Raw genomic sequence first — 22,522 nt, 5'->3', positions numbered from 1 at the left:
AAAACATTAAAAGTAATGATTAATTTCATCGATAAAAGGTAGAGTGTAGTTTTGGAATAATAAAGGTTATATAAATCGTTATTTTTACATTGATTGTGTGGATAAATTCATAAATAATAGAATTGATGAGCTTGAATATAAGGTAAAATACACTATAGATTTTCCAGATACTAAACAGATATCACTAGTATATAAAGAAAGTGAATTAAATGCAATTTTGTAATGAAAAATACTTTTACTATCGGCGATATCATATCGCATATTTAACAAATAAACAATAATAGAAAAAAATGGGTTTATACTATATTATGAAAATTTTTTTTATTCAAGAGTCATATTTTACAGAAATAATTCACAAAGTAGAACTGTTTAATATTAAGACAAATATGGTCAAACTGTACATCGATGTAATTTTAAAAAAACATTGATGAGCCTTAATATTAATTAAATTTTTTGTAATCATAAACCGAAAATTACTAATTTAAATTGTGTATTGAAGATCTTAATAAAATTGCTGATATAAAAAAAGTTTCGGAAAATTCAGTTGAAAATGAAAAATTAAAAAAATTTGTTGAATTATGCACATATTCACAAGATAACTTTAATGATTTTTCTATGGAAACACAGCCATTGCCTATAAATTTTATAACAAACACAAATGAATTGATAAATTATGAAGTAAAATGTCAATAGAACCAGACAAAATATGCTTAAAAAACAATGAAGATTATGAACATTATTTGCAAGATAATAAGAATAAAAATAATATAGAAAAGAGATGTCTTACGAAATTCCATGAAATTTATACGATTTTAAATAAAATGACTTATGAGAAAAATAATAAATTAGGTAAAATCATCTATTAATTGTTAAAAGATAATGAGAAAATAGAATTTCTCGCAGAAAGAATTATTAAATTCCGGATCTGCATTAAATATTATATTTAAAGTTTTATTTAGGCTCAATGATTCAATAAACAATGATAGATTATTTAAAATACTTTAAAACATAAGTTTTTTGAAAGTTTTAAGATTGAACTTATAGATTAATTTTACGAGCTGCTTAATCGGGGAACCTGTACTTTATTTAATTCAAGTTTGTCTACTAATTAAGCGAAATGATATATCAATGAAAACGGCATGAGTGATGATTTAATATTTAAAGATTTACAAGACATCTATAAATTGCTGTATCGGATTATAGCACAAAAAATAATATTGATTTATTCGTAACAATAGAAGATTTAGCAAGGTTTTACGACGATATATTAAAAAAAACTTAAAATAACATTATATAACGAATCTATGAAATATAATCACTATTTGTAACATTGGATGACACAATCTCTTTAAAGATGATATTACACTGATATCAGAGGATCGCTTCATTACAGACCATAAACTTGATGTCAACCTGTTAAAAAATATTAAAACTAATATTAGAGCTAAATTATTAAAAAATACTTAAGAAGATGTTTAATATAAAGATTTCAAGAGAAAAAAAAAATGATGAAGTTCAAAACGCATACAAATGTTACAAATTCACAGTGCAACATTTTAAATTAAACGATATACTAAGAAAAACTTTACAGATTAATATTGAAAATTTATTTGACGAAACACTCATTGGACCTTGAAAAAGGACCAATTGTTGCATCAATGGTTTATATCGATTGGACTTGTAAAGATCCTATAATTAAGAAAAAATAAATGAAGGGTAAAAAAATCTATTTATTAGACAAAACAATAAAAGATCAATCTCTATCTATAAAAAATTATATAACAGAGAGTATCGAAAAAAAAATATATAACAGAGAATATCGAAAAAAGTTACGACAGGGCCCTGCATCAAAGTTCAATAAAATTATTAGAAAATGAAACAAATGATGATCAACAAAAATGACAATGTGTGAAAAAATTTAAACATCATGCAATTAATATTAGGGGAACGATGTTTTGTTATTATGTATAATGAAGTAGCTGAACAATTATTTGTGATTTTGTAAAAGTGTTGAAAATCAAGCTAAGGCGTAAGTAAACTTCGCAAATATATGGTCAACTTATTAAAATCTGCAATTTTTTAGAACACTATAAAGAAGTTTGAACATTTCTTTAAGATGTAAACAAAGAAATCTTTTTTACACATGTAGATGTCTATGCATACTATACCAGGTTTTTTGATACTATACACTCCCTATCAAATGAAATATTACCTTTTATAATTCAAAAAAATCTGGATGAAGTTATTATTTAGATAAATTTGTACTTTTATTGTGATTTTTGTGTACAATATCGTCGATAATCCTCATAATATTTCTATTAACACCATAAAAATCTTATTATATACATTCTTAAAAATTTTTACAACAAATATAAATGTGGACCCGATTTTCACAAAAGAAAAAAGTAAAAGTCTTTTAAAAAAATGTGTATTTTATCCAACTGGTTATTTTAGTGTACATAATGAGTTGCAACACAACTTATTTTTAATTATTTTAAAATTATACAATAAATAGACTATAAAATATATCTCGATAATCGTTTATTTTTAAAAAACCTGTGTGTAGCACAGGTATAAAGAACAGTGTCGGGGATGAATTTTTTTAGGTTAAAATTTAACATAAATCTGTAAAATTAATATTTGTTTATATTTGCAAACGTATCAAAAAATTATAGGACATAATATTGCAGAAATTTTAATCTGAAATAACGGTAAATTGACGAATCAATACAATTAGGTCTCACAACCTTCTTATTGTAGTCTGTTATAGTAAGCTGACCTGTTGAGGGTAGCTAGTATTTAGGATAGCACAATGCAAAAAGCCAAGGCTTGGCGTCATATTTAGATGTCTAAAATATAATGATTTCATAGCCCTGCGTTAATAAAAATCCTCAATACGTATTATAGAAAACCCACAGTGAACTATTATGTGTCAATACAATAGAATTTGCTACTGTTTATCAAACAATAGACGATCTAGCATACGACGGAACCGTCATGCTTGCAAATTCTAACACTAAATGTTTTGGAGAGGTTATTACCATATTTTTAATTTAAGCAGTGGATTAAGAACTTTAAGCATTAGAAGATCTCTATATATATATATATATATATATATATATAACTTAGCGCAAAACCAGTAACGATCCTGTAAGAGGTTCATTTAACTACAGAAAATGATTTTAAAAAAGATAGGCAAGAACGGGACAAGAATTTTAACACTTTTAATTTAACCCATAAATTTAACATAAAACTAAAGATATTAGCATTACGCGTTGATAAATCTCATATATAGCTCTAATTAAAGATGTTTTTTTATTATAGAAGTAATTACAATAAATTGGTCAAAAAAATAAATGAATGCTACTCTTTTACAGTTTTTATTATGTTATATTACGGCTAAAATGTAAATAACACACAATCAAAGCAGGATTATTCTAAATTAATTCACTAAGAGGTAAAAAAAACTTGCGTGTAAATATTTATTTGTAAATATAAACAATTTTAAGCATTAGGGGATTAGTGTAAAAATTAACTTTTTAAAGTGTTGACCTGGTATGTTCTGTCAAAATTGTATAAATTTCTGTTCCTGGGCCTAAAAAGTAAAATTTAATATTAATTGCTTATGTATACAACTATGTGATCATAACTCACACCTTTTCCATCCATCTGTATGTAAAAACCTTACTTTTAACACATCTATTAATTACATTTTACTATTTTAATCGTTTTTTGCCTTTAATAATTTTATTGGCGCAACAGGCCGAGTTCGGCTTTACCTATTTTTTACGTCTAAGATCCGGGATCAGACCGTAAAGTGGGAAAATGTTTTTTACAAATCATATACCCAGAAGTCAAAAATTTACAGATTTGTTAAAATTTCATTTGAATATACATTTCTTGAGTTTTACCTTTTATTTTAATGATTTTTTTCAAGAATATTTCACCTTTATTGTATGTCTAGGTCCACTTGACAGAAAGCAAAAAACTTTCAAGACACACTTGAGACAATATGTTGGCTAGTGATTGAAAATTCACAAAAAAACAAACATAGAATGTATGAATCGTCCTGAGATAGATTAATAACCTTGCGATTCATACATAGATTGCAACAGTTTAAATAGGAAAAAAGACGGGATGTGGAACATCAATTGGTGGTTTCGATAAACCTTTATTTTCTACTACTCTGAATACCTATTTGTATATTCTGTATATATTGACTGAAAATTTGTCTACATTAAACATAAACTTAAATTCCTGTTTGTCAGCTTCCAGTGTATTCAGCCAAAAAATATGCGAAGCATAGAAAGGGAAGTTTTTAACACCAAAAAAATACAAGAATTTGAAGAAGTGACACAGATCGACGAAACGGTCATATTAACGAAAAATTTGCCAAATCGCCATCGAAAAGATACGACTCAGTCAAAAACTGTACATGGTTCGTAAGTACAGTAGACGAGCGAACATTAGAATTTAGAATCGAAATAGTACCTCGCCGGACTATACAGACGACGACTCGGTTTTAAAAAAGCAACAAAAAAACGAAACTATTTGTACAACTAATGAACACAAATCTTTTCCGCGGCAGTCATATCTGTCAGAGGAGATCCCCGCATTAAATTTCATGACAGAGCTCTAAAAATAAAGCAGGAGAGACTACAAGTTTAGAAGAATCATAATTACATCGTAAATGTGATATATAACTAGAAAAGAGTTAAAAGATAGAGCGATTACGGATTTGTTAGATAATTTAAATAAAGAAAAGGGGCAATTTATAAAAACATCAAGAGTTTCAATGGTTTTTTATTGATAATAACAAAGTTTTCTCAGAAGGAAATGCTTTTCTTATTTGTTTTTAGTTTTTCTCGAAGGGCCCTTAAAGAGGAAAAGGTCCGGGCTCAGATCCTGATCCCTCTATTAAGCTTTTTATTTTGCCAAGTGGAAGATATATTTTTGTTTTTTTCCAGTTTTTTGACGAAATAGTTTTAATTTTTCTTTTCTACTGATGATTAATGACATATTAAAGAATTTTATGTTTTTTCCTATTATTTTCTCGTTTATCTTTTTTTCATCAATAATTAATTAAGTAAGCTTTAAATAATTCTTTTATAATGCACTATAGGTATTTAGATTACAATATGGTCTTTTTGATAAGTATAATTAAGTTTTTTACATATTAATTTTTGATAAGTAATAAAAGGTCTTCATGTATCCTTTATAATTTATTTATTCTTAGAGAGGTACTAAAATAAACCTGTTATGTTTTTTTATATTCTTATCAATTAGACATATTAAAGAGTAGATACTTGATTAAGTATTTTCCATAAGAATCGAATTCAATTTAGGGAGTTGTTATTGTGTTTTTATTACTAATTGTGTCTCCAGACTAAATGTCTCAATATTTTTTTTCTATAATTATTGTTTGTTTAATTTGATATGGTTTATAAAGAAGATTATTTTATTTACCAGTCAGATGGCCGAGTGGTCTAAGGCGGTGGCTTAAGGTGCCATTCTCTTCGGAGGCGCGGGTTCGAACCCCGCTCTGGCTATTTTTAATTTTTTTTTATTTTTAAAGATATAAGAATGGACTATATTATAAGTAAATACACTTGTACTTTATATTTTTTCCTGGTCGAAGCTCAAGAACTCGGCATGTATTAAAATAAAAAAGACACAATTTGTGTTTAAAATTCCAAGTAAAAAATTGATGCATTATTAATAAAGAAGCCTGATTCGGGAATTAGAGATAGGCTATTCTAAATGTCATTTTAAATCTTAATCAGGCCTGAAATAATTAAAAGCTGTTTTTTTATAAATTACATAGCTGTTTTTTAATAAACATGTCTTTTTATTTTTCTAATCCAAATTCCATTCTCATTATAAATTTTATATCTTCTTTATTTAGTCTCTTATTCTCCCTAGCGTATTCCCCGCTCGCTACTATAATGTGCTCCATAAAATTATCACATATTTCATACAATAATTCTTCTGCCTCGTTTTCTATTTTTTTATTTGTTAGATCTTGTAATGTCGTCTTCTTTGTGACATATGTGTCTACCTTCTTGTTACTCACAGTACAACTATTTAAGATTACTGGTTTACTCTCCGTGTTTTTCGCCTTTTTTGATTTTATAATGTCATTTATAGAAATCTGGTTCTGTACATATTTATCGTAGAATGTTGATGTATTACTATTTGTATCAAGCATGTGGTACTCACTTGATCCTATTCCTGGTCTAATACTGTAAGGAATTTGTGTCTGTCTCGAATATTGTCCAGTTCTTTTAGTATTAGAAATTAGTATCGGGCTTTGTACATTCCGGAATTTTGAAGGATTAGAAAGTGTCTGGATGTTCTTCATAGAAGTAAATGACAAGTTTGACGAGTATGAATTGGGTTTATAAGTATTTTCTGGGGAGATATTTGGTCTCATGTAGGCGGGCGGAATATTCGGCCTATTAAAAGAAGGCGAGACATTAGGCCTATTAAAAGAAGGCGAGACATTAGGCCGATTAAAAGAAGGCGAGACATTTGATCTCATGTAAGACGAAGGAATATTGGGCCTGTTATAAATATTTGACTCATTTGTCCTGTTGTATCCATCGAAAGCAGGGGACCTGTCAAAAGCGGGTGGCCTATCAAAAGAGTTTAAATTATTCTCCCTCATATAAGAAGAAGGAATATTCTGCCTACTGTAAATATTAGGCCTATCAAACGTAGGCGAGACATTTGGTCTGTTAAACGTAGGCGAGACAATTGGTCTGCTAAAAGTCGGCGAGACATTTGGTCTGTTAAATGTAGGCGAGACATTTTGCTTATTAAAACTAGAAGGTGCCACATCGGGCCTGCTATAAACATTAGGCCGATTAAATGTGGGCGAGACATTTGGTCTGTTAAAAGTAGGTGAGACACTTGGCTTGTTATAACTGGGAGAAGTCTTATTTGCTCTCATATAAGTCGGAGACTTATTTCCTCCTCTAGAATAAGTAGGTGACTTGCCGCTCATACTGGGCACAGTTTTATTTGACTCATAATTAATAGACGGCCTTGGCTGGATTATATGTTTATAACTATAACTCTGGTTATAAGGCATATTCATACTATAATTCATCTTTGGTGGTTGATTTGTCCCTATAAATCTACCATTGTAGATTCCTGGTGATTTGTCTTTCAGATTATTTATGCGCATAGAGTGGCCTGGACTTCGACTCGAATAAATGCCGCCAATATAAGGAATGTCTTCCTTAAAAAGAGGTTTAGTCTCATTATAAATAGGTTTCTGATCATTTAAAATAGGTTTAGTTTCATTAAAGTATTCTGGTTCGTCATCTTTATTCTCAAATATCTCCCCAACTGTAAAAGCCTTTCTTTCTACTTCTTGTCGACTAAATACGCCATCTCGTGCGCTTTTGATCTGTGAGATCATCTTGTAAGATATAAAATCTTCACTATTAAAAATACCAAGACCATTTTTCCTTGGTTTGATAAACTTTCCATATTCTTGGAAAAAAAGAGAAATAGAATTATTCAATTCATTGTCTTTAGTGAAAAAATCAGGATCAGAGATGTTTTTATCTTTCTTGATTTTTTCGTGTTTTTTATATAATTTGACCAAATTATTAAATTTGTTTTTTAAAATATTTGCTTCATCTTCAAAGCTCATTTTCACGGTAAAAAAAAAACATAATGAATAATAACAAGAATATTATATTTAATAAACGATACATGAAAAAATGTATATTTAATAAACAATATAGATTAAATAAAATATTGAAAACCAATATAAATAAAATATAGAAAAAACAATATATAAAAATAATATACCTATAAGATTATATTAAATATATATCTTTTTATTATTTATGCTGAACATGCATCACATACTTCATCAATATCATTTATACTACTCATTGATTTCTCTAATAATTTCTGATCTACTGTAAATTTTATGGCAGATGTAATTGGTCTAGTCCTTAAATAATACATTCCAGTCTTCAAGCCATTTTTAAAGGCATAAAAATGCATACTGCTTAACTTAGAATATGTGGGCTGAGCCACAAAAAGATTAAGAGACTGGGACTGGTCAATAAATATTTGACGATCTGCGGCCAGATCAATAACATGCTTCATCTTAATTTCCCAGGCTGTTTTATAAAGATCTCTAATTTCTTGAGGAATAGTCTTAATATTCTGTATTGACCCTTCAAACTCAATGATCATATTTTTCATCTCATGAGACCATAAGTTCAATTTAATTAAATCTTGTAATAAATATTCATTGACAATTTGGAACTCACCAGCATGTGTCCTTCTAGTATAAATATTAGAAGTAAAAGGCTCAAAGCACTCATTATTATTAAATATCTGAGATGTACTGGCAGTAGGCATGGGAGCCACTAAGAGACTATTTCTAGCTCCATACATTTTCAATTTACTTCTTAATATCTCCCACTTCTCCATGTCTGGTATCTTCTTCTGGCATAACTCAAAGTGGAATATTCCTTTACTCAATGGAGAACCCTCAAATGTCTCGTATGGGCCAAATTCTTTGGCCAGGTTTACCGACTCTTCGAGTGCGGAAAAATAAATCATCTCGAAAATCTTAAAATTCAAATCTCTGGCTTCTTGACTGTCAAATGGATATCTCATAAGGACAAATGCATCAGCTAGTCCTTGGACTCCTATGCCAATAGGCCTGTGTCTTAAATTACTAGTTTTACATTCCTTGACAGGGTAGAAATTTTTATCTATACAAATATTAAGATTTCTCACTATGACTTTTACTATCTCTGATAATTTCTGAAAATCAAACTTCCCATTAATGACGAATTTAGAAAGGCAAATACTCGCCAAATTACAAACTGCGATCTCATTTTTATCTGAATACTCTACAATCTCAGCACACAAATTAGAAGATTTGATTGTCCCTAGATTCTGTTGATTACTAAGTCGATTACAAGTATCTTTATAAAGCATATAAGGAGTCCCTGTCTCGATCTGAGCTTCTATTATGGATTTCCATAACTTCCTTGCTTTTATTACTGTTCTATTCTTAGTCTTCTCATATTTCAAATATAACTTATTGAACTCTTCGCCCCAGACATCATCAAGTCCTTGGGCTTCATTTGGACAAAATAAAGACCACTCTTCATTTTTATCTACTCTTTCCATAAATAAATCATTAATCCATAAGGCTATAAATATATTTCTAGCCCTTATATCTTCACTCCCCGTATTCTTCCTTAAATCTAAGAAATCGAAAATGTCTTTATGCCAAGGCTCTAGATAAATCGAAATACTACTAGATCTTTTACTTCCTCCTTGATTGATATATTTACTAGTATGATTTAAAACTTGAATAAGTGGTATTATTCCTCTACTCTTTCCTCCTGTTGATACTAAATCTGCTCCATTGGCCCTAATACTGTGTAAATTCAACCCTATCCCACCCGAAAACTTAGAAATTATGGCACATTGCTTTAAAGTGTCGTAAATTCCTTCTATTGAATCCCCAAGAGGATTCATTAAGAAACAACTAGCAAGTTGGTTTTTATTTGTGCATGAATTGTAAAGTGTAGGAGTGGCATGTGTAAAGTATAAATTACTTATCAAATTATATGTTTCTTTTACCTTTTCCCAATCATCTCTGTGCAATTGTAAAGCCACTCTCATAAAAACATCTTGGGGCCTCTCGACTATTTCATCATTAAATTTCAAAAGATATGATTTCATTAAACTTGTTAATGAAAAAAAAGTCAAACTATAATCTCTACTGTAATCAATCATGTCGTCTATAATATCTTTATTCACAACTATTATATCATAAATCTCCGGATTAAATAGATTTCTGTGTTTCTGTAAGTAAAATACTTTCTCACTGAATTTATTTAATGTCATTTCATGAAGATGACAAATTAATAATCTGGAGCCCAATTTTCCATATTCGGGATGAATTGTCATCATTGATGCTGCTGTATCACAGACGTAATTAATCGTCTCTTTGGGTGTCATGTCATCACACCAACCACTGGAAACTTTGTCAATAAAATATCTCTTGTCAATATTAATCAATGACATATCTTTTATATAATTATTTATTCTTTGTTTTATTATTTCAAAAGAAAGATTTGAATTTTTTTTCCTTCTCTTCTCTTCCATAAATTTATGGGATTTTTTTTTTATTTATAGTTTTTTTTTTGAAAATTAGTTTGTTTGTTTTAACAAACAAACTCTCTGCATAAAATAGTTTTCTTTATTTCCCGCCAAAAATTAATTTGAAATTTTCTTATAATTAAAGTTTCTATCCTAATTTATACAATTTAAGATTGTTGTTTATATGATAATCACCTCTCATCATATATAACAATGATCAATATTAACAAATATTTCTAAATCATAAAATATCTTGTATATTTTATTATATTATTTACATCATGAAAATCAAATTTTTGTAATTTTGATTTCAATTGTCTTAAGATTTTCCAATTTAAATAAGAATTTGAACTCTTTCCCTAAGATTTGTCTCTTATAAAAAAATGACGATATTTTTGACAGGACAAGGTGAATTTTCTCGTTGTGTGAAGAATGAAGTGTTAACGCGTATTGATACCGATCGTATTATGAAGATGATTTTCCTGTTTTAATCACTTAATTGGCGTAATTTATAGGAAGAGAGTGTTTATTTAAGAATTAGAAGCCTCAAATAATTTCTGTTCGTGAAAGTAATTCCGAGTTGTTTAACAAGACTTAATGATGTTTAATAAATATAGTGAAAAATCAATTAAATTAATTTATGTGAATTTATGTTCGAATTGGCGCTATTTGGTAAATTCGGGAAAAGGTAAGGTCGTTTCTCATGTGATCTTTTTTATAAATTGTTTTAATCGTCCTTAGTAAACACTCCAAAGAGCTTTTAAACTGTTAAAGTTTAATTTTATTGTCATTTACTAATAAAATATCTTGATTTTATTTTCTTTAGATCCAATAATTTTTTTTGTTTTTAAATTTGTCAGTTACAATATTAATTATTTTTAATTTACCCCCCTCAAAATGAAAAGAAATCTAAACCATGAAAACATTGACATCTTTTTCCTTTTGAACGAGAATAAAATTCTTACAAAATCAGAATTACAGAAACTTCTTCCCATGGAAAATTACGCCGAATACATTAAAGGCTTCTATAGAAGAAGATTTATAGATCTTTTTAATAGGAATTATGACTTCCCTTGGTTTAGTCAAAAATATCTTCTAAATAAAAATGTTTTGAAGACATGGAATTTTGATTTTAAAAATTCTTATTTTTTAATTAATGATCTCGATTTAGAAGAAGATCCTAGTAAATTGGCCAGTATAGTCGGATACGTGAGTCACTACCCTGTGTATAACAATGGTTTTAAACTCGATATAATTTTAGAACTTAATGAAGTAAGAGACATAGTAGACGAAATACAGTCACTATTTTATAATAGTCGAGCCAGCGTAACTTTAATTAAGAAAGACGATTTGACTGTTAAAGAAAGAGAAAACGAAGATCAAGACATTTTATCTCTAGTTTCGGCTTTTTATAAAGTAGAAGTAAATAAAAACAATTTAAGAGACGTCTTTTTATACTGCGCAAATTGTAACACACAATATTATTCAGACGTAGAAATGATAATTAAATGTGGAAAGAGCTGCAGTCAAGATAGCAGAAGAAAAGAATTATTGAAAAATTATACGGATTTTTCATATATGAAAAATATACATGTCGATTTTATATTGAAAAGCAATATAATCAAATATGAAGAAAATGTCTATAAATGCGCGTATTGTGAAAAGAAATTTGAATCAGAGGAGTTTATTAAAATACATTATAATAAAAAACACAGTGATGAAATTGAGCTTAGAGAAAAGAAATATGAAGAATTTAAAAATTTTGTGGATAATATTGATTTACGGCTAATTAATTTGGCGGAAGGAAGTTTAGAAGGGAAACCTTGGTTTGCTAAGATTGGGGAAGATAATAAAATTGTGTATGATATGAATCATGTATTTAGTGGGGAAATAATATTAAATGAAAAATAAAAATTTTTCAAAATGAAATTTTATCTTTTTTTTTTAAAATTTTCAAATTGTTATTATAATTTAAATTATTTACAATTTTGTTTATGATTTGTTTATTGGTGTTTTTTTTTTTATAACTAAAAAATTTTTACATGTATCATTTTGTAGATGGGGGTTTCCAATTTCATAAATCATTTAATATTTCCACACTATCTTCCTTTATAAGATGTTCTACTGACTTCTTTTTTACAAAATATATTCTACCAGTCACCATTTCCATCAAATCTTCATCGTCATAAATCAACCCACAATCTTTAAGACACACAATATGCACATAAATCTGGTCAGGTGGGTCATCAGACATTTTAAAATCAATATCAGGAAAAGACTCAAAATATGTCATCTCTGCTTCATTGACAATAGTCCATTTTTCTCTCTCGTTTTCGCTTAGTAGATCGAGATTTTGATCGTTTGTTAATAAAAATCTGCTGTAAAAATACGCAGCTAAGATTCGTTCGCATCTTTTTTTATAAAAATTTAGAAATGCGTAATTTAGACTTGTCTCTTCTGACAAGACATTTGCCTCTTTTATTTCGTCTATTAATTGTTCAACATATTCTATTTGACTTTCTATGTCTTGAATGAGGCTATAATGATATTTTTTTAGAGTGGTACATTCTTCTAAGAGAAGTGAACCAGATTTATCATTTAACATTATTTGGGGATTAAAATTTTCTGATATTCATAATTGTGGTTATTAGAATCTTACTCATAGTATTTAGAAATTAGAAAAAAATTTTAAAGAATCAACGCCTTAAGAGAATTGAAATTTTTACAAAAAAAAAAACGTTTCCAAAATCGAGTTTAAAATCAACAAAAAATTGCACACAATTTACATTTAAAAAACATTAAAAATTTTAATTTTGTTTATTTAAAGTGTGACGCAAGTAAAACACCCCGTAAGTCTTGTCTCTTTTTCGTTTATAAATCCAATATTGACATATTTTCTCTACTAGTTCTCTATTTTCTTCTGTCGCTTCAGACCAAACATCTCTATATATTTTTGGTTCACTTTTTATTATTTTATTATATTCTGTATCAATCCATTCCATCATTTTGATCTTTCGTCTTATGACGGGCTTTTCTGTCAATTTAGCGTAGCCTGAGTAAACATGTAAAATCGAAGAGTTACTCGTAAAAAGGTTTCTCCGTTTTCCAGGATCATGTTCCATACAATAAGATATTTTATTTGATATATCAAAATGCGCTTTATCAATAGCACATCCCATATGATAAACATTCATACAGACACCATAAGAACATTCTACCTTCGTAGCCTCAGTTCCGCCACAAATATTACATTTTCTTTCTATTCTTTTATATTCCTGTGTATAAATTGGTTCTTTAGAGATCTGATTATCAAAATCGAGACTTTTATCAAATAAAACACACAAAATGTGTCCAAATTTGTAGTCTTCTGTTATTTTCATGACTCCGCCTTTTGTATTACAAAACATACAAATATTTTCTAAATCATGAAAAATGCAACATTGGCACAAAAAAATTTCATCTTTTGAGAAACTCGACCCATAACATTCTCTGTGGACTGAGACATTACACCCTTGGCACACTAAAATGGGATCATCTTCAGTTTCCTTTCTAGTACAGACGTCGCAATATTCCATTGGATCAACTAGTTTTATTTTTTGTAATTTTTTTTGTTTCTGTTTAAACCAGTCTTTGTCGAGAGTGTCCATTACATTTTCGAATAGATCTAAGTTTTTTATATTCATTTTTTCTATGAATTCGCTGTCTCTCTCGTCTAAACAATAGTCAATATTTTTGTCGTTATATTTGTAATTTATATTTATAAGTCTAGGAAGATCAAAATCGAAATTGTCATTAGACATTAAAAGGGATATTAAAAAGAAAAATTAAAAAATTTTGTAAAATTAATATTAAAATTTGTTTTTTTTTTAATATTAAAAAATGGGTTGTTTTTTAATATTGAAATTTTGTAATAAACTACCTAAAAGTAGTTTATAAATATATTTTAAAGCGATTGTGCCTTGTTTCTAATAATAATAAGTAATATTTTAAAAAAATAATACACAGTTGTTTTCTTATAAATGAAATCTTATAGTATTTATTGAGTTTCAGCGTACAATCTTGTCCACTCTCTGGCTTTTCTAGTAAATTCTTGTCTGTTCATCTTGTACAAATCAGCGGCCTCTCTAAAAAGCGGGTCATCAGGATTTTGATCTTGTAAAAGGGCTATCAAACTAAGAAGAACTTTATCTATCGTCAGTGCAGGACTCCACTCGTTTTTTAATATGTCTAGACATATTTCCCTATTAAAAATATTACAGTGGTATATTTTAGTATTAAAATATACTTTAGGAGGTTTAAAAGGATAATCAGGTGGGAATGTAATTTCTAATTCAAACATGCCGCCTTCATAGGCCGATCCTGGTGGGCCCATAATAAAAGCCACCCATTTGTCAAGTTCATCAGGGTTTTTTGGGCCTGCGCTGCAGCCCGGTGGGGGCTCTAAGCTCATATTTCTAGCTTCTGCTAAAAGTCTCTTATTTTTATTACCAGAGGCCATGGGGTAAAAAAGAGAAAGATTTTAATGTTTGATCGAGTAGACATGTTTAATTATAAAACATAATATTTATATTTATTAATATTAAAATAAAAATTATTATTAATTGTCTATAACTTTCAATACGTGTACAACAAACAGACAAACTTCTTCTAAATAAAATTAGATCATAAATGTGCAACTTATTTCCACGTTGAAATGCTACCAAATATTAAAAAAGATAAAAGATGCGACATAATTACAAAGACGCAAGATTATACGAAGTAAATTAGCGTCATAAATATGATTTACCTCTTTAAATGAACAGTGACCTCGTGTGTTGAATGAGACAAGCTTGTAATAATTTTAGTCAGGAATATCCCACAATGTCAAAGTAAAATTTGAGCTAAGTAAAAAATTTATGGATTAACTTTTAATGTGTGCAAAAGGCGCATGTATGAGGCCGATCAAAATGACTTTAAGAAATTCAACATAGTTACATTGCGATAATTTATTACATAAATGTGGCATTAAAATTATCTGCTCTTTAGATTAGTGTTTTCCGTTTTTTGATTTTTTAAATTTTTTTTTTTATTCCCCGAAATTATGAAATATTCAGACGAAAATTTGCTAAAATTATTGCACTACGAAAACATAAAAAACTTTTCATTGCTCCAAAAAATATCTTCAAACTTAGGCATGCAATATTTCGAAGACGCCGAAATCTACACCTTAGGAAGTAAACAATTCGTCTTAGACATAAATAAAAAAATAAAAATATATTTTGTAGACGAAAAATTGGGAGAAGATTTCAAATACGTAGAATATTATTTATCATTTTTTTATGAAAAAAATAATTATTTTGAATTTTTTTACCTCTTGAAATATTTTTTAAATTTTTTAGAAAAAAATTCTAATTTTAAACGAGATATAAAAACAAATAATGGATTTTGTGCGTGTATAAAAAGCACAAGTCATTGTAACATTCTAAATATACCAATCAAAAAAGGCAAATATCTTTTTAATATTTTTACACATAGGTATGAATTTCAAGAATATAAAGAAATATTTGTAAATATTCCTGAGAGGATACATAGTAGATTGGATTTAAAAATAAATTTGGGGGAATGTTATCAAGCAGAATTTTATACGATAAAAATCTTGCAATATTTTCAGAAAAATTTTAAACAAGAAATAATTTATGAAATCAAATATAAAAATAAAGTAATTAGAGTTGATGGAAATGGGAAGATTTATATTGAGGATAAATATTATAAAGAGATGTCATTTTTATTTAAAAGAGGACTTTATTTATCAGAATGTGTTAATCTGATATTTTAACAAATAAAAAAAAACTTTTTTATTTAAAAACTTTTTAAAATTTTTAAAAAATCATTAAAATTTTTACAATTAACTTTTAACAAAGTAAAAAATAGAACAAATCAATTAAAAGTTGTTTTAAATTTTTTGCAAAAAATTAGACTTAAAAAAAATGCAAAGGAATTTAAAAACCTATTCCATTTCTTTCATATAAATATTCCATTTCTTTAAGTTTTATTGTCAAACACAAGTTTCAAAAATATGAAATCTTCAATAAGTTTGAGAAAATACTTTTATAAATTTCCAATTAAATTTTACCCCATGTCAAAAAAAACAAACATTTCAAAATCCGGAGAAATTTCTCATTCAAATTTCTTAGAAAATATCCAATGCGCTTCTGATGGTTCAAAAACCACTTTGGAAATTCTTTTAAATATTGGTCAAAAATATCCTACCCGAAATTTTCTCGGTACAATTATTAATAACGAATTAGTATGGCAATCATATCAAGAAATTATCAATAAAATTGAAAAATTATCAACATTTTTCAATACTTTAGTAAAAGAAAATGAAATTATAGGCATATTTTCTATAAATAGATATGAATGGGTTGTATCAGAATATGCTTCATACATGTCAAATTGTCTAAATTGTCCTTTATATTCCACATTCGGACCAGATGCAGTAAATTTAATTATGATTGAAACAGAAATGTCTTTGTGTTGTACTTCAGCAGACAAAGCTGCGGCTATTTTGGACATTTTAAAAAATAGTAAAAAAATTTTTATAAAAAATTTAATAATTTTTGATGATCATTTTGACAGGGAAAATGAGTTTTTAGATTTGGGAATTGTTGTACATTATTTTAATGAAATAATACAAATGGAAGAAATTGATTTACGTACTAATAAATTGGGAATAAATGATCTGGCGACCATTTGTTACACAAGTGGCACTTCAGGGACACCAAAAGGTGTACAAATTACTCATAAAAATTTTATTTCTAATATTTGCGCGTTTTTTAGAGGCCAAACTAAAAATGAAATGTACCAAGTTACTAAAGATGAAGTGTATTTGTCTTATTTACCACTTGCGCATATTATGGAGAGACTTGTTACATTTGTAATTACGTCTGTTGGTGGGTCTATAGGTTTTTTTAGAGGTAATCCAAAAGAAATAAAAAAAGATTATACGATTATAAGACCAACTTTTATTATTGCAGTACCGAGAGTTTTAAATTTATTTAAACAGAAAATTGAAGAAGGCGTTGAGACGAGAGGTTTTTTTGCAAAATTTATTTTTAATTGTGCAGTTAAATTTAAAATGTGGTATCAAAGAAATGGAACTATAAAGTGCTGGTTACTTGATACATTGATTTTTAATAAAATAGCAGACGAATTCGGAGGCCGAATTCGTGCTTGTTTGTGCGGCTCTGCTTCGCTGAGCCTTGACGTTTTGTATTTTTTACAAGCTACCATGTCGATCAGAATTTTCCAAGGCTATGGACAGACTGAAACCACGGGGGCCACGACTTTGTGCCCGTTGGATTTTAATGAATTTGACAATGTAGGAATTCCTTACCCGTCTTGTAAAATCAAATTGTCACCAGTTGACGGTTATGACAAGCATTCAGGAGAATTGCTTATTAAAGGAGATAATGTCACCAGTGGGTATTTCAAAAGACCAGAACTAAATGACGATCTTTTTACAGAAGACAATTGGTTAAAAACAGGAGACATAGGAAGATATTACAATGGAGTATTTAAGATTGAAGGAAGAACTAAGGACAGATTTAAGACAGGACATGGAGAATATATTGAGCCAGAGAAGATTGAGATGTTATTAGTAGGGAATATTATACAAGATATAATAATTACGACAATTAAAGGACATGACAAGATAGTCGCCATAGTTGTCTGTACGATTGAGAAAATTAAAGAAGAAGAAATTTTGGATTATTTAATAAAGAAAGGTAACAAACTTGTACATGATAAAAAAATGAACAGATATGAAATTCCTTCTGCTGTGGTACTTTTAAGAAAAGGGTTTGAGACATTTAATGGAGGAAATTTATTGTCGCCTACAGCTAAAAAAATAAGAGTGAAAATTGAGAAATATTTTGAGGCAGAAATCAAAAAATGCCTAAAAAAATAAAAATTTAAAATTTAAATTAGTTTTTAGAAATTTTTTTTTTAATTTTTAAAAGATAATATGTTTTTATTTTAGTTTGACAATATGTAAAATTCATTTAATAAGTTTCTATATTATATATTTACTATATAAACATTGATAAATCATATCAATCTATTTCAATTTAGTAATTAATTGACAACTTATAATTTTAATTGGTCAGTTGAATCTTGACCTTTCTCCTTTTTTTTATAAATAAGAATTTGTTGTCCTTTACAATGGAAAATACAAAATTCGCAGACATCTTAAAATCTTACGAGTCAAAAGTAGAAGGCACAAGCTACGAAATTATTAAAAAAGACGCAGACGAAATTTCTTTAATAAACAATGATGTAGACAGAACATATTTCTTAAGTGTAAATAAAAATGAAAAATTTAAAAAAAATTTCTTAATTAGGATATTAAGAGACCTTCTTAATGAGATTCCTGTGCCTTATATTCAAGGAATGAGTGAAATTTGCGCAGTGTTCGTTTTTTACTACTTTGCGCCCGATTCCGGCAAGTTTTATGCGCATGTAAAAAAGGAAACTGAGGAGAAAACTGAGAATGTAGAAATTGATGATGAAACATACAAAAAAGTAAAGAAATCTCTAAAAGACAAGTATGAAAAAGTAAGAATCGTAATTACAAATGTCATTATAAGGAAATATGAGCCTTTAATAAAAGATAACTTCAAATTGTACAAAGAATACAATCTTGTTTTTGACGCTATGATGAAAAGACGAGGCATCAAATTGAAAGATTATGAAAGCTTAAGTTACATGGCGTCAGTTCTGACCTTCTTTTATAGAAATGTGACCTGTATGGAAGATGCTTATAAAATTTATGAAATTATTTTGTCTTGTCCTCCTTCGACGCCTTTTCTTTTATTGGTTGTTTATTATGACACGATTTCTAATAAGAAAAATATAGAAAGTGTAGACGACAATCTTTACAAGTCTGTGATAGCATTAGAAGACGAATTTATGAAAATATTAGATGAAATTAAAAGTGGGAAGAAGTGTTTTTTAAAAAAGCATGCCGTCTTAATAGGTGGCGCAATTGGATTTATCGCTGCTGTTGCTGCGTATAAATATAATAAAAGGTCTGATGAATAAAAATTAAAATATTTTAAAATAAAAAAAAAAATTTACATTACTTTTTAACAAGATATATTAATTTTCTCCAGAAAAGAACAACTTTTCTATGCTAAATCTCTAAAAGGGTACTTAAATAGGTACATCTGCTTTGGTACTGAGGATGTCTACTTGAGAGCTAAGCTTTGATATTATTTTACGGACTTGCGTCTGTAAAAATTCTTTTTCAGATTCTAATAGAAACTTTTTAGTGTGTGCAGTGAATTTATGTTTTATTTTTTATTTAATAAAAAAATAACTTTTATAAGGCCGCCATGTGGTATTTTAGCATTCAGTTTGTGGTTATTTTCGCTTCTGACGCATGTGAAATATCTAAGCTTATGATTCGATAGCTATAATACCCTTTTTTCATTTTGGCTACAATTAGTGGTGACCAGGACGAACCCCCCTGGTACCACAATTGATATATCCACTTATTATACTAATTTTATACCTGATTGTACACTGTTGACTAGTATTTTAATCGGTATTGGTGTGTTTATAAGAATTCTCGAGTATTTTTAATTCTTCTGGTAGGGATAATTCATACGTCTTAAACATCTATAAGTAGGTGCAGCGCGTGAATGTCTTATATATTTGCTTGCAAGTTTACGATCATATTGAATAGATCGAACTATTTTTTATGTAGCTCTATGACAGCGTAGACATTTTGTCTTATTCTCAAAAAAAAATAAATTTTTATTAAAATTTTTTACACGTGTAAATTTGGACCAAAAACGGTATGTACGAAAAAATAATATATTACAAGGCACCTCTTCTGTTTGTACTATGTGTAAATTCAATGTATAAAATACTGAACTAGATTTTTTAAAGGTAAGAATAGAGACTCACGAAAGCGTGTATTTAACAAATCACCTATATTTATTGAAGATCTTAAACTTCTCGCAGAGATTAACGTTGTTAAAACTGTAGAAGAAGAAAACCGTAGTTATCAATGTTGTATTACATATAAATAAACAAAGTAAAAGACAACTTGTCGTGACTGCAGGCATGGTGAAGTGACACTAGAGATACTAAGAGTATACATATCTTAGTACAACAGAAGATACTCTGGTTTTAAATATGAGAGATTGCTGATAGAGTAAAAAGGCTGCAAGACTCATTTAAATGATAAGAATACGATTTTAGTATCGAAAAGCATGCAATATTAGCAATAAACTATCATGTAGATACAAAACTCAAATCAAAAGGTTTATGAGTTCTCGATTTTACTGTTCAATAGGTACCTATTAAGTCTATCAATATTTAGCCTGAATTTAAAGGTAATAACTAAAATCGATAAGAGAAAAGTTGAAAAGCCGTTGAAGATAGAAGTAAAAAAACGTATTTCTTCATTAAAATTTTTTATCGATATAGAAAAAGCTCTTTTTGACGAGGCAACGCTAAAAATAGAAGAGATGAGCAAATTGCAATTACTCACAATAAATGAGCTTATAAAGAAATGGGTTTATAGTACAAATGCTAGTAAAGCTAACAGAAGCTTAAAAAACAGTTTTTACACATAATGTAAACCAGAACGTCCTGTGGGAAGTTCATTAAAGTTTATAAAAATGAAAAAAAAGCGTCAAATTTTTCGCTTAGCGTTTGACAGGAAATTATCAGGCAAGAAAAATACAATCGGGCGCTTTCTATGGAATATAAATATATTCTGTGGACAATGTCCTTACTGTAGATCTCATAAGAAGTGTATTGATCGAATGTGTCATCTGATTTTTCAATAAACTAAGTGATAAAAAGATATGTTCACCTCATATTGTGTTTTGATTGAAGATTTAAGAAATCAAAAAAGATTTTTAGGCACAGAGAACATCAAAATGATCGCGTGATTACAAGTAACGCTTAAATATACATAAAGATAAAACATAATAAGCTCGATATATTTGTATTTTATAGGAATAAATGTAGAAGTTAGCAAATTAGATAGACTTGTTTGAAATGCTAACGAATAATTGCAAAAAAACAGTTCAAAAACAATTCATCGTGCGATAACATAGTAAAGCGATTTGAAAATCACGAAAGTACATGAGGATTTACAAATCTAAACTTTTTTTCGAGGCGATAATCCCGTCGGATGTCTCCCAAAGACGAAAAAATAGTGACACTACAGGGCACTAGATGGGAAGCTTATCGCTTTAAATAGTATATGACCAATATAGCTAATAAGCCCAATCACAATATCTATATAGAATGCATAAATTGAACAATTGACATCGTGGATATACGTACAAATTACATGTCAAATAAATACAAGTAAATATTTTTTTATTTCGATCAATATTTGTGTTATTTTTCAATATTGATTCCATGTTAGCTGTCAAATATTTCGAAATAATTTCTGAATAATGTCAAATGTTCGTAATCGACAATAACAAATAAATAGCTTCGCTTTGTCTTAATTTTTGTTCAAAATTTTATATTGTATATTGTTTATACATCATATATTCAATATTACACTCCACTCATTTGTATTAATGTAATTTTCTAAAAATATCTTTTATTATACTTCGCTTTTCCTGTTTATAAATTTTTAAGATCTTTCTCCTTTAAAATTCCTCCCTCTGGTTTTTTGTTTATGCTTTGGATTTTTTGACCCCATATGAAGATTTTAATAACTGGAACTCCAGGAGCCGGTAAATCTACTCTATCTAATGAAATATCACATCTTTACAACATTCCACACATAGATATTAGTAAATATATCAAGGAGAATAAATTATACGATAGTAAAGATCATAAATTAGATACACTGATTTTTGATAAAGATAATGTAAGAAATCATCTTCTTGAATATTTACAAGACAAAGAAAGCTTTATAATTGACACTCATTCTCCTCTACTTGTGGATTTTATAAAATTCGACTTTACTTTTTTGGTAAAAGTTTCTACTGAAGTTTTGTACACAAGGCTGAGGCAACGAGGATACAGTAAAATGAAAATTAAAGAAAACATTAATTGTGAGATATTCGAAGTCATCGAAGATTATTTGTCGGAAATGGACTTTCCATTTTATCTGGTTGGTGAAGAGGAAGGGTTTTTAACTAAGGATGATGTAATAAGTCAAATAGGGAAATGTAAACTTTATAAATAAGTTTTAAAATAAATTAATTAGTTGAAAACACTTTTGTTTGTTTACATGTCAAATTTTTATAAAAATTTTGAAAACCCATCATAAAAAAAACATATATTTATATTATTTTTAGAGTGCAAATACCATAAAAAATAGCAGTGATTTTTATTGCGGTAAGAATAC

General features: G+C 28.2%; 10 protein-coding genes and 1 non-coding gene across 11 annotated transcripts; 6 read left to right on the top strand and 5 right to left on the bottom strand.

Annotated features, from left to right (window-relative positions):
• Positions 1-5,467: 5,467 nt before the first annotated feature.
• Positions 5,468-5,549, top strand: VNE69_07907. The gene has a single exon. It is a non-coding gene; the product is annotated as a tRNA-Leu (tRNA).
• A 299-nt stretch (positions 5,550-5,848) lies between these two features.
• VNE69_07204 (putative transcription initiation factor TFIID subunit TAF12) lies at positions 5,849-7,663 on the bottom strand (the record flags this gene model as incomplete). The annotated part of the gene is made up of 1 exon (XM_065474211.1): positions 5,849-7,663. The coding sequence occupies one exon, from the start codon at positions 7,661-7,663 to the stop codon at positions 5,849-5,851; it is 1,815 nt and encodes a 604-aa protein (XP_065330283.1).
• A 197-nt stretch (positions 7,664-7,860) lies between these two features.
• VNE69_07203 (ribonucleoside-diphosphate reductase (RRM1)) lies at positions 7,861-10,158 on the bottom strand (the record flags this gene model as incomplete). Its single annotated transcript, XM_065474210.1, has 1 exon — positions 7,861-10,158. One exon carries the CDS (start codon positions 10,156-10,158, stop codon positions 7,861-7,863), a length of 2,298 nt encoding a protein of 765 aa, XP_065330282.1.
• An 891-nt stretch (positions 10,159-11,049) lies between these two features.
• On the top strand, positions 11,050-12,063 carry VNE69_07202 (zinc finger C2H2 domain-containing protein; the record flags this gene model as incomplete). Its single annotated transcript, XM_065474209.1, has 1 exon — positions 11,050-12,063. One exon carries the CDS (start codon positions 11,050-11,052, stop codon positions 12,061-12,063), a length of 1,014 nt encoding a protein of 337 aa, XP_065330281.1.
• Positions 12,064-12,226: 163 nt separating this feature from the next.
• On the bottom strand, positions 12,227-12,757 carry VNE69_07201 (DNA replication complex GINS protein PSF1; the record flags this gene model as incomplete). Its single annotated transcript, XM_065474208.1, has 1 exon — positions 12,227-12,757. The coding sequence occupies one exon, from the start codon at positions 12,755-12,757 to the stop codon at positions 12,227-12,229; it is 531 nt and encodes a 176-aa protein (XP_065330280.1).
• Positions 12,758-12,959: 202 nt separating this feature from the next.
• VNE69_07200 (bromodomain-containing protein 1) lies at positions 12,960-13,952 on the bottom strand (the record flags this gene model as incomplete). Its single annotated transcript, XM_065474207.1, has 1 exon — positions 12,960-13,952. The coding sequence occupies one exon, from the start codon at positions 13,950-13,952 to the stop codon at positions 12,960-12,962; it is 993 nt and encodes a 330-aa protein (XP_065330279.1).
• A 236-nt stretch (positions 13,953-14,188) lies between these two features.
• On the bottom strand, positions 14,189-14,650 carry VNE69_07199 (ubiquitin-conjugating enzyme E2 (UB2E2); the record flags this gene model as incomplete). The annotated part of the gene is made up of 1 exon (XM_065474206.1): positions 14,189-14,650. One exon carries the CDS (start codon positions 14,648-14,650, stop codon positions 14,189-14,191), a length of 462 nt encoding a protein of 153 aa, XP_065330278.1.
• Positions 14,651-15,232: 582 nt separating this feature from the next.
• VNE69_07198 (uncharacterized protein) lies at positions 15,233-15,967 on the top strand (the record flags this gene model as incomplete). Its single annotated transcript, XM_065474205.1, has 1 exon — positions 15,233-15,967. One exon carries the CDS (start codon positions 15,233-15,235, stop codon positions 15,965-15,967), a length of 735 nt encoding a protein of 244 aa, XP_065330277.1.
• A 300-nt stretch (positions 15,968-16,267) lies between these two features.
• Positions 16,268-18,100, top strand: VNE69_07197 (long chain acyl-coa synthetase; the record flags this gene model as incomplete). The annotated part of the gene is made up of 1 exon (XM_065474204.1): positions 16,268-18,100. The coding sequence occupies one exon, from the start codon at positions 16,268-16,270 to the stop codon at positions 18,098-18,100; it is 1,833 nt and encodes a 610-aa protein (XP_065330276.1).
• Positions 18,101-18,354: 254 nt separating this feature from the next.
• VNE69_07196 (uncharacterized protein) lies at positions 18,355-19,233 on the top strand (the record flags this gene model as incomplete). Its single annotated transcript, XM_065474203.1, has 1 exon — positions 18,355-19,233. One exon carries the CDS (start codon positions 18,355-18,357, stop codon positions 19,231-19,233), a length of 879 nt encoding a protein of 292 aa, XP_065330275.1.
• Positions 19,234-21,868: 2,635 nt separating this feature from the next.
• On the top strand, positions 21,869-22,360 carry VNE69_07195 (adenylate kinase isoenzyme 6-like protein; the record flags this gene model as incomplete). Its single annotated transcript, XM_065474202.1, has 1 exon — positions 21,869-22,360. The coding sequence occupies one exon, from the start codon at positions 21,869-21,871 to the stop codon at positions 22,358-22,360; it is 492 nt and encodes a 163-aa protein (XP_065330274.1).
• Positions 22,361-22,522: the final 162 nt, after the last annotated feature.

This window comes from Vairimorpha necatrix, chromosome 7 (assembly GCF_036630325.1).
Source record: "Vairimorpha necatrix chromosome 7, complete sequence".
NCBI lineage: Eukaryota > Fungi > Microsporidia > Nosematidae > Vairimorpha > Vairimorpha necatrix.
Note: the sequence above shows the minus strand (reverse complement) of the source record. Positions and strands in the feature narration are given on the sequence as shown.